Source organism: Lissotriton helveticus, chromosome 5_1 (genome assembly GCF_964261635.1).
Source record: "Lissotriton helveticus chromosome 5_1, aLisHel1.1, whole genome shotgun sequence".
NCBI classification, from domain to species: Eukaryota; Metazoa; Chordata; class Amphibia; order Caudata; family Salamandridae; genus Lissotriton; species Lissotriton helveticus.
In genome coordinates this window covers 1,082,121,185-1,082,133,288 of record NC_136065.1, presented here as the reverse complement: position 1 = coordinate 1,082,133,288, position 12,104 = coordinate 1,082,121,185, and the positions used below count along the sequence as shown (strand labels likewise).

Here is a 12,104-nt window from a genome sequence, read left to right as displayed (position 1 = left end):
CAGGCAAACAATCAATTAAGTCCTGATGATGATCCCTTGATATTTTTAGTGCGGGATCGAAACGTCGACTCCTTTGAGTGGGCTTACATTTGATGTATTGTACATTTATTGTTGTATGCGCCGCTTCAGGTTACACTAACAAATTGTTCTAATCTAAAATAGTGACCTGTCCGCTCTTTTTGCCTGATACACCCTTTCCTATTTTCTTATTTTTCCTTCTGTTTCCCCATGGTATGGCACAGGAGTGTGCTATACTGCAATGATTCGTTGCTGTATGTTTATACTGTAAATAAGACTGTCATCAAATCAATTATTAAAACTTCCTGTCCGGCTGGACAAGGAAAAGTGGTATATAGAGCCTATTGTGGTCTATACTTCATTGTCTCACTATCTAAGTTGTGCTTAGGACCTCTGTCTCCTTCAAAGTGACTATTAGTGAAGTCATTTGAAGTAGTGCTGTTGTGGACCTTGCTGATATGCTGTTGCCTACTGGTGAGGCTTTGCCCCAGTATTAGTAACTGCTCGTTCAAGATTTGTATCGGACAAGCGTCCAAATGTGAACTTGAGTTGACTTGATTGTACTAATCATCTTTTTGATTCCATCAAATGTTTCCAAGTTTACTCCCACTCCAGGCCTTCCAATCTTAACCAGGGAGCAATTGATAACTCTCCAAAGCTTCTTATTTTAATGACTTTGTACTCAAAACATTTGCGTATCTTCAGCTAAGAGGCTGTAGTGAAACACAAATTTTCTCAAAAAGGCATGCCCTTGTATCTAGTGCTGAATTGAGCACATTTCAACTCATGATTGCTTTGTGATGGAGACATGAAGCTAGAATTAATAGAGCCAGTGAAAGAAAATGCGCTCTGTCAAGTGGTAGTCCTAATTTTAGGTTAATTTAAGTAATGCTGACCTGAATGTTTCACGACTACAGTCCAACGTTCTGAACTGGTAGAGTTCTGTGAACAATGGTGTAAAAAGCATGAAAGAGCAATTCTTCAAAATTTTAACTGATGATAGATTTGGCAGAAGTAACATTTCATTAAAACTGTTATTTTTGGCTTATTGTCAGCATGAAGCAATATTGTCATTGTGGGATAGAGCAACTGCCATAAGGCTAAATGAGTTCAAATGCAGGCACAAACACTCTCCTTCTAGAATACCAGAATCGCCAAGATGGTCTTTCGTGCTTCCACTACCCACATGTAGGGCTGTTTATAGTCAATAACAAGAATAGATTAACATCAAATAAAGGTAGAAATTGCATAATGCCTTAACGAAATATAAAATATTGCTCAGATTTATTTTGTGAAGGCAGTTTCAAGCCTTGAACAGTTTTTGTAACTGCACTTTATCATAGTCGATTATGACTTTTAGTGCAGATTGGATTTATATAATTTAATCTTTTATTTTTACCTACAAATTTTGTTTATATCCTTCTTTAGTTCAGTTTTAAATGTACAAGTGCAATCTAATATCTTGTATTTTTAAATTAAACCATATCATGCCTCTGAAACTTAGAAACTTCTAGAAACAGCTAATTTATGGACAATTTAGTGGTTATATTGTATGCAAGAGTAAAATAAGGAGAGTTAAGTATTGCTTAGAAAATGTTACTTGCTCCTTTCAATTTATTACAGTATATGAAGCTAATTTTGTAGCCCATTAGATTTTTATGTAGACTCTTATCTGCTGTTGAATTTGAGATCATGTCCTATTAGGAAATTCTGACATATAATTATGGGCCATATTATTAATAAAGCATACTTTACTTTTGCAAAAAAGTTGACTATGTCGATATATGTGGTGGGTCCCGAATGCATTTAGCCTGTTTGTCTTGTGTGTTGTGGTGTGCAGAAGGTATGAGATTTATGGTAAAAACCTGTTTTTAAAGCTCTTCATTTGGTTTAGAACCTTACAGATTTTGGAATCATTTAGGACCTTTAATAAATGTCAAATACATTATTTTGAAAATGAAGTATTACTTCACATTAATCATTTATTGTTTTTATTTTTTAAAGTTTTTAGGTTTGTGTACAGCTGTGTGCCCTGAGCATTACAAGGACCATGAAATCATACAGCTCTTAATATTGCTGTTTAAAATAAGACTGGAAAAACAACTGAAACAGATTCCTTTGATTGATATCCATTGTTTACTAGAAAGCCTGCTGAAAAGTATCAGAGCTTGGGATGTAAAGGTAAAATGTAACATCTTGAGACATCTCTTTTGGTGTTTTGTTAAATAAACAATTGTTGCCATTTACTTTGAGAACGTCTTTGCATACTTTAAGACCTACTTAATTGTTTTGTTTGAATTTTCTGAAATAATGTGGCATCTAATGTTTGCTTTTTTTTTTTTAGATGAATGAGCTTTGCTTATGTATAAGTAAACTTTCTAGTCATCATCATAATCTTCTGAAGTTGGTGCACCTCGTACCGAATTCAATAGCACGCGGAAGGTAATTTTTACTCCTACAGAGTGGGTCTTTCTGTGAAATAAGCATAAAAGTGTGTTGGGCCACACACAACTATAAAGGGAGGGAGTACATTGAACTAGTGCGTGACCTGTGAAACTGACTGGAGGTCTGAGTTACCCCTCTGAGACACTTAGTAGTTAGCATGGAACGTGTGGTGCAACCGTACTGATGCAGTTGCTTAATTTCCTAACAGTGTCCCCATCTCCGTTATCTACGGATAAGTCTGGATTCTCAGCCATGAGGATGGTGAAATAATATCCACCACATGGACAAAGTCATGTTAAGAAATCCTACCCTTCTAGGTTTATTTACAATTGCAAAGTGGGCTGAACACTAGATACACTATATCACGGATTCAGCAGTGCCTATAATAAAAATATCTCCAGAGTCCTACAAATGCAGCTTGATTTTTTTTTTTTTTTTTTATGTCTTCTGAAAAATTCTATACATCACATGAGTGGCAGACCACAATATTCTTTCTCTCTGCTTTGGTACACTTTCTCTCAAGCTAAGAAATCAAAGGAAGAAAAGTTCCTTACATGATTCATATTTTTCCCATATTTGTTTCTAAATTCAGATATGACCTTCCCGCTCCTAATTGTAATTAATCTATAACCTCCCTTTTCTGAAAGAACTGAAACTAAGATTGTTTGGGATTTTCATATCCTCAAAGACAACATCAAGACTAATAGGCTGTTCCAATCAGATGTATAGGCTACAAAATGTTTTTAAGTGTCCTGAACATTCCCCCTATCGCTGTTTTTAAAATATACTAAGCATGTGAATCTATGAAAGATATCAGTGTTGTGATCATGCAGTCCAGTGTTAATCCTTTAAAACAGTTTTTTGTTGTTGAAAATGTTTATTGAAAATTAACAACAACAATAACATGTTACACAAGGCAAAAATGGATCAGAAATACAGTCATGGGTCCATGTACTCGGCGCTTCAGCAATGTAACATACATAACATATAATAATAATAATAATAATAATAAATAATAATAAAAACATAGCACAGTGTTTCGTGGGGAGGGGGCAGCCAGGAAACCAGTAGCAATACAATGTAATTAATATGTGGAATGTCAATCAGGGGGACAAGGTGGCATTGGGAAACAAATCTTGTGGAGGGGTGCATATATTGCCACGGTATGCGTTCCATTGCGACCAAATTCTGCCCCACTTCTTGGGCCTACCACGCGACAGATACAGTCTTCTCACGAAACATGCACCAGTCCACATTCTCAGCCCACAATGTTACGGTCGGAGACCTATGGGATTCCCAGAGCTGTGCAATGTCCCTTTTGGCGATCATATTACCAAGGGTCGCCCAGGTAATCTGTGCCGCATTGTAGTCATTGGGTTCCCAGACATTCAGGAGGCCGCGCCTGGCCTCTGGCAACAGTGCCACCCCAGTGACCCTCTCCATTACGACATGTACACGGGACCAAAACTCGACCACCTCGGGGCATTCCCACAGAATATGAAGAAATGTACCAGTCATACCGCAGCCACGCTTACACAAGTCATCAGCAGAGTATCCCATGCGTACCAGACTCGGGCCAGTGACATACACACGGTGGAGGATCTTAAATTGAACAAATCTAAGGCGTGCAGATATGGCAACTTCTTTTGGCGAGGACAGGGCGGACTGCCAGTCCTCATCATCTAATTCTAGACCGTCGGCAATCCACGAGGCCCTCAGGCGCACAAGCAGGTCGGCCCTGTTATATATCAGCTTCTTGTAAATTAATGAAATAGTGCTGTCGGGCACGTGTCCATCAAGAATAAGATCCTCAAGGGGTGAGGATTCAGGGATAGCTGTACCCACAGCAAAGTTCGACAATAGGGCATGCCGGACCTGAACGTACCTGAAGAATTCCCTGTCCCCAAGTTCATACTCCGTCCTAAGCACCTCAAAGGTCTTAACATCGCCTTTGGACCAAAGATCCCCCACCTTAGTGATTCTGATCATATCCCATTTGTCAAATTCTTTCGTTCGCCATAAATTACCCAGACATTCAGAATCATACAAGGGGGTCGCGCGAGTGAGTCTATCCTTACATCCCAAGGCCGCATTCGCATCGTGCCACACACGTACCGCGACTTTAGTTGGGCCAGTCAGTGTTGGACAGAGCTCTTGGAATACAGCGCCCTATTGAAGTTCCCCCCTGGCAGAAGGTGTTTATCCATTGCGAAGGCGGGGGCGGGACCGGGAACATACGTCGCGTGGTTGACCGCACTCAATTGGGAGGCCCAATAATAGCGCCTGATGTCAGGAAGGGCGATGCCTCCGTCATACCACGGAAGCGTGAGTTTAGACAGAGCAACGCGTGCACGGCCATCCCAGATCAGTTGCCGTTGTAGACTCTCCACCTCCCGAAAGTAACAAGAGGGAACGGGGTCAAACGAGTTATGGAGCTCATACAAAAATCTAGGCAGCGACATCCTCTTAAAGAGAGCCGCACGACCTAGCGGTGACAGTGGCAAATGACGCCAGCGTGTAACATCTAGCTTCAGCCGTTGAAGAGGGGGCCGCAAGTTGCGCTCATATCGAACAGTGGGGTCCAAGGAAACATAAATCCCCAGGTACTTAAACCCGGACTCAGTGACTTGGTTCGGAAATCTACGAGGCAATGGGGGGAGACCACCAGCCAAAACGTAGACACAGGACTTAGTCCAGTTAATAACGAGTTCTTCCCGAAGGAGGTAAGAACATCGAAGAGCACGTTTAAGGATTTCTGAGGGGGAAGTTAGATATAGGAGAATGTCATCTGCGTATAGCGAGACACGATCCTCGAAATCGGGAGACCACCGAATGCCTTTTATGGAGGGCTCCCAACGGAGCCACGCCGCCAACGGTTCCAATGCAAGGGCGAAGAGCAGAGGAGACAACGGGCAGCCCTGCCGAGTACCGCGTCCGAGTGTGAAAATACCGGACGCCTTCCCGTTAACCGCCATCTGGGCAAGGGGCATCTCATAAAGAAGTTTCACCCAAGCGATGAACACGGGGCCAAATCCAAATTTTGAGAGAGCCGCCCAAAGATAAGTCCATTCGATAGTGTCGAAAGCCATGGTAGCATCAAGGGAAGCCAAAATGGCCGACTCAGTGAGGGTCTCCGCCTTCGCGAGAACTCCGTGGAGTCTCCGAAGATTAAGGGCGGTGTTCCGATGAGGAATGAAACCGGACTGATCCGGATGGATCAGGTCCCCGATCACCTTAATCAAACGATTATCTGACAGTTTAGCTAACATTTTGGGTTCGGCTTTAAGCAAAGATATAGGCCTATACGAGGCACAACGATCCCGCGGCTTTCCCTCCTCATGAATTACCACAATTGTGGCGAGCCGCTGATCGGCGGGAAGGGAACCAGAGTCCAGAGCCTCAAAGAACATATCCTTCAAGTGGGGCGCCATTTTGTCGGGTCGCAGTTTGTAAAGTTCAATGGGTAATCCATTGGGGCCCATTGCCTTGCCAGAGCGGAGGGAACGTATAGCCTCCGCTACTTCGTCCACCGTGAGGGGTGCATCCATGAGGTCTCTGTCATCTTCGGAAAGGCAGGGCAACGCAATGTCACGAAGCAATAACCGGGAGTCTTCCTCGTCCCTATCGCAGACAGAGGCATACACCGTTCGAAAGTGGTCAACAAAACACTCAACAATCCCAACAGGGTCAGTGACACACTCACCATCCAGCCTCTCAATCAGGGGGACAACACGATTCGCTCTTTCCTTCTTGTCAAGCCAGGCAATCAATTTACCGGCCTTGTCACCCACATCATACATCCTGCCCTGTTGCTCCCTGTTCATCACCTTAGCCGCGTCAGTGACGACGGACCTATAATCGGCCTGTTTCAGACTGAGGGAATGCATTTTTAAACGTGTTACTCCTGAATCAAGGTCACTCTCTAGTGCAGTTATCTCAGTTTCCAGGCGCACAAGCTCCTCATTTTTAGCCTTTTTGGCATCGGCAATCAGTGAAAGAGAATGCCCACGAATGACAGTCTTGAAAGCTTCCCACAAAGATACAGAAGAAGAAACAGACCCCACATTGTCATTAAAGTAGTGATCCACGGCTTTAACAAGTTCAGAACTGGTTTTTGGGTCACGAAAGTACCAGGGGTTAATAGGAGCCACTCTGCCCACACTGCCCGCACCCATCGCAAGCCGAAGCCACAAGGGGGAGTGATCAGAAATACCCCTGGGAAAATGGCGAACCTCACTTATGGAGGAGGATTGAGCCGATGGCATTAGAAAATAGTCTAACCTAGAAAGACTACCATGTGCCCCAGAATGGAAGGTGTACTGAAGTTGTGTAGGGTGCAACAACCGCCAGCTATCGACGAGCCCAAAGGTATCAAGGAAATCGCTCAACCACATATGGGATCTAGCCAAATCCCTGGGGGGAAAACGATCAGATGTACCAGAGACGACGGAGTTAAAATCCCCTCCGATGATAAGACCCTCGGGCGGCCCCAGTAGGACCCTACCCAAGTCGGCATACGTGGAGGCCTGAAGGCCCGGGGGGATATATATCGTAAGTATGGACAGTGTCTTCCCTTCCCATCTACCCGTGAGCGCAGCATAGCGCCCTCTATCATCAAGTACAACTTCATCAATTTCGAGGGGGAGAGAAGACCGAATAAGAATGCCGACCCCCCTGGAACCAGAGGTAAAACCAGAGTGAGCAACTAGGCGGTATCCACGTCTGTTCATGGCTCGATACGTATTCCCTATAAGATGCGTCTCCTGTAGAACAAGTACATCGGGTGAATGGCGTTTAAGGAATTGCAACACTACCCCTCGCTTTATTCTGTCTCCCAACCCATTAACATTCCATGATAGTAGTCTCAACTCACCACCCCCCATCCCCAAGAAGAGGCAGAGCGCCCCAGACACAGAACCCGAAGACCGAAACAGTTAGAGAAAACAGTTGAATGCCTCGTGAACTAAAACAACCACACACATGCCCCCCCACCCCCAACTTAAACCCGTTACAACACCCCCCACCCTGCACCCCTGCGTTAGACTCAAAATCCACCCCAACTTGCAGTGTGCCTGTCGCCCCATCAAGAAACTAATCTACACAAAGAACCCCAGAGGAGGAAGAGACCCCTGCACCCTCAGGCAAATATGAAGGAAGAACTAAAGACTCATTGTCCAAACTCAGCTGGAGAAGTTGAAAAGTTCAGGCATCGGGATCCACCAGTCACTCCTGCTCCGGCAAGCCACCATCGGCTCCGCCGGGGTGCTCAGTACGATCATCCCTTTTTGGCAAAGAATCAAGCCAGTCACTGACACTGTCCGGGCGATCGAAGAAAAACGTTCGTTCCCCATACTCAATACGAAGTCTGGTCGGGAACAGCATGGCGTACTTGAGGCCCAAGTCCCGTAGCCGTCTCTTGACTCCCTGGAATTCCATTCTCTGCCTCTGAACGAACGGAGTAAAGTCCGGGTAAAAGTTCACAGTGGCATTCTCGAACTTCACAGGGCCCTTGTCCCGAGAGGCTTGCAGGATGGCATCTCTATCCCTGAAGTGGAATAGTCTAGCAACGATAGGCCTCGGGGGGGGGCACCCGGCTGGACCTTTCTGCCAGGGATTCGATGTGCACGCTCGACCGCAAAGAATTTAGTGAACCCGGCGGGAGCAAGATAATTGGTAATCAGATCTTCCACCAGGAGGTCAGTCGCAGGAGCCTCGGGATTTTCAGGGACCCCAATAATGCGCACGTTGTTGCGACGGGCCCTGTTTTCATAGTCCTCCAGACGACGGGCCAGCACATCCCGGGAAGAACGCAGATTCCAGATCTCGGTCTGAATGTCCGTTACATCAGTGGTCAGGCTGGAGGTCTTCAGATCTAACGATTTGACCCTCTCGTTAGTCTTTGCCAGGTCCACTCTAATCAGCGTAACATCCACGGCCACCGTGTTGATCTTGGAGGCAAGAGCCTAATACTGTTGCCCCATGGAGGCCTCCATACTGGCGATTGCACTCATCACATCTTGCAGCGACACTCCTGGTGTCGTACCGGAGGCAGCTTTAGGGTCATCAGGCGTACGGCCAGCACTACTGGGGGAACCCTTCAATTGGGAGTAATGATCCATGATGTTCGTCTGGGTCTGTCCCCCTCGGTGAGGCGTCTTGATCTTGCGTCTCTCCGTCTCGGGGCCATATTGGAGAAAGGACCCGCGCGACCTGGTGAAAATGGCTGGCCGGGATGTGGTCAAAAACAGTGAAATCGGCCACAATCGAAGTAAAGGCCAATAGTGCAGAATAAATGGCAAAACGCCAGGAGGACACACCACGGTGTGAGAGCATCAGGCAGGGCCATGGGTAGATCCAGGCAGCGTATCAACCGATCTTTGCCGGGAGTAGGAAAACGAAACTGAAAGTCAGGCAGGAGACCGCTGGAGGGGGGACACTCCGGCCGATGTTATTCAACTACTCCCCGGCTGGCAAAGTGGCCGAGCCCCCGGTCTGGCCCCGGGGCGGGCCGAAAAGTTTGAGACGGCGTAAAAGTGGATCCCAACGTCAGAATGCAATTCTTCAAAGAATGTCGGGATCAGCAAGAGTTCGTCTTCAAAAGCCCATCTTCAAAATCAGGATGTAGTAAGGATATGTGCGAAGGGCGGCGCGGGTCTCGGGAGCCCTCTGCTCACACGACCATCTTGGATGCCCGCGAAGCTCCTCCCCTTTAAAACATTTTTTAAATACTTTCATTTTAGTACCTAGCTTTGTGCTCATTATCTGCCCTGTTTACATACTGGATGAATTCAAAGAATTATTTAGATGTAATTTGCCATCCTTCTATACAGAAAATCACACCCTATATTTATTGTCTAAATACTAGGTTCAGCTGTTGCCAATTTGAATGTAATTTTCTTTTAGGTTACTTTTGCCATTGCAGTTCAGAATTGTTTTTGCAGTCTGCTTGTGAATTTTGACAACATGGAACATGGTTTGGTGTCTGCATTTCATGACAAAGATCCACTCATTTAAGTGAAGAAGTGGGCGGAGGAGAAAGCTTTCCAGCAAATAATTGTAAACCGACAAAGTTGTGCCTTGTAGCCCTTCAGTAAATAAACGTTGAAGAATGAGGGACAAGAGCGGTTCTTAGCTAACTCGGCTTTCATCTTTACTGCTACTTATTGTTTCTCATGTGCTAACAGAACATATAATGTGCTTTGTTCTCGCGTATTCTGCACTCAGTTGCCCAAACCAAGTTGTGGTTGATGGCTTATTATTTTGGTGTTGGACATCAGTTTTAAAATCCCCAACTAAAGGTTGAACCTAAAATAATATACTGCAACTTTTCAGAAGGCCTAGTGGTCTGTGATCAGGATTGTGTCAAATTGAGATGTGCTCTACCATCAAACTTTCTTTTTTCAGAATATGGAAAAAGTAGAGAGCCAGTTTGTTGCTATTGCACCAGCATCTGTGAGTACCACCTGGTCCCAGTAGTAAGACTTGGCATCACAGATGATAGTGCCTGAATTAGCTCCCGCAAGAATCAGATATTGATGAGCGCATTAGTCTGGGTTCCTCGGATTTCTTTTTCCTTTTCTGTACTTCTTTATATCCTGGCACTGAAGAATGCTGCAGACACCAGTTGTTGGCTACACAGAGATGCAGAAACATTTAGGGCCCAGTTCACAGAACTAACTTACGACAAAATCCTAAGCTTCCTACTTTTGGTATTCACAGAAGGCATTTAGTAGTCTTAAGTTAGGATGTTGTCCTAAGTTAGGATGTTGTCCTAAGTTAGGATGTTGTCCTAAGTTAGGATGTTGTCCTAAGTTAGGATGTTGTCCTAAGTTTAATTTAAGACAAAATCCTAATTTAAGACTGCTAAACGCCTTCTGTGAATACCAAAAGTAGTAAGTTTAGGATTTTTTTGCAAGTTAGTTCTGTGAATCAGCCCCTATGATGAGAATTAGTTGAAAGGTTGTAGATACATTTTCTGCTGTTTTATTCTTACGTACAGTGAGACCAGAATAACATTTGTACAGTCTACAATGAGGTAATTTGTATTTGATATTGGACTCTCCACCTTTCTTCATTTGTCAAGAAGCCAAGATAGCGTGTTGCTGCAAAGACAACTACTTACTGAGTATCATAGAGCTCTGTTCCAACAGAGGAGCCCATTCTTGTTGACAGTTGATTTTCCAATAGGGTGGTGGAGCTGGTCCCTTGATGAAGCATGCCACTAAGGCAAGAGACATCCCAGTATTATTTTATTTTTATTTTTATGAGAATGTTACTCTCCCCTGCTACTACCTCCTAGTCGGGCTTGAACTCTATTTTTGATGAGGCTCACACTGGAATCTTCATTTGAGGATAGATTACATCTTTTATGTTTTTTGAGCGAGAGGAGGAAAATGTTTATATTGAATGCAGGTGTAGTCTCATGTTTTGAAACTAGTAATCGGGACCCAAAAAGGTATGTTTTTGGGCAAAAACCCAGATGGCTCATTTCATTAGCAAAAGCCATTATTTCTTACCCCCGATGCTCATGTCTGCTATATGCTAATATCCTTCCATCTGCCTTCACATATATTCACCCCCTTCCAAACTTAGTTTTTTAATATTCAGTGCTGTCATTTTTAGAATGGGTATGTTTGATGGTAATCTTACTTTAATTCTTTTCAGATAAATGGTTCTTGCAAAAGATAGAAAATTACAGTTGCGCATTTAATTAAGAATTTTTATTGATTTTTCCAGAGAGCTCCGAAAACGCCTCAGCCTTTTGATAATTTCCAAGCTTTTAGACAAAAAGTATGAATGTCTTCCAGAGGAAAAAAATTTGCAGGTATGAAATATATTTTGAAAATATTCAGTTGTGTGTACTTCTGCTACATGAAATGTATTCATTCTCCCAACTTTTACTGTCAGATTGATCTTTGGTGTTCTCAATTGTTGTAGCCTACTATAAGCACTGTAGGTTTTCACTACAAAATCAAGGCACACTAATAAATTTGGCACATGCAACGTTTCAAACTATAGATGCATCAGGATTTTTAAAATGATTGTATTTACTGATTTCATAGTACGTGCCTGAACCAGAAGTCCCAGGAGTCCCATAGATTATGATTAAGGACACCAGTAACTAAAATGGGAACAGTAGTAAACAACTGAATTAAAGACCTGAAAAAACTGTGTTCATTAGAGCATCAACAATCATTTTCAGATTGCTTTTTTTAATGATTTAAAAGCCTTACAGAAAGACAGTGGTAGTGACAAAAAACAGATCGCAGGTAGCCAAGGATTTCTCAGCATTAGACAAATAAAATCTGATGAAATTTGTGAACATCCTATAGTAGGTATATGTAGGACAGCTGCTATAAAAGAAAGCAAGTCAGTTAAAAGAATATTAATGCTTGCAGTGCATATATTACTAAGACCTGGTTGGCAGAGTTAAAATAGGAAGGCTTTAGATAATGCTTGATTTGAGAGGGAATTAATGGGAACAACATTGAAACAGGTAAGGAATATGGAGAAAAAAACTGAAAGTGGAGTCTAGAAGAAAGCTTTGGTATCCAGCCACGAACTACATGCCCAGAGTTTTAAATATATATACATTTTGATTTAGTGATAGGACACACAGTCCCTTAACTCTGAGATGCCCT

The 12,104-nt window shown here is 43.5% G+C and overlaps 1 protein-coding gene across 3 annotated transcripts in view; it reads left to right on the top strand.

Annotated features, from left to right (window-relative positions):
• The window catches only part of SLF2 (SMC5/6 complex localization factor 2), a 374,767-nt gene that overhangs the window by 262,887 nt on the left and 99,776 nt on the right, over positions 1-12,104 (top strand). For all 3 annotated transcript variants that reach the window (XM_078643649.1, XM_078643650.1, XM_078643651.1), the window contains 3 exons: positions 2,023-2,199; positions 2,363-2,460; positions 11,200-11,287. In XM_078643649.1, coding sequence (XP_078499775.1) covers positions 2,023-2,199; positions 2,363-2,460; positions 11,200-11,287 — 363 coding nt within the window. The remainder of the gene's footprint in view (positions 1-2,022; positions 2,200-2,362; positions 2,461-11,199; positions 11,288-12,104) is intronic.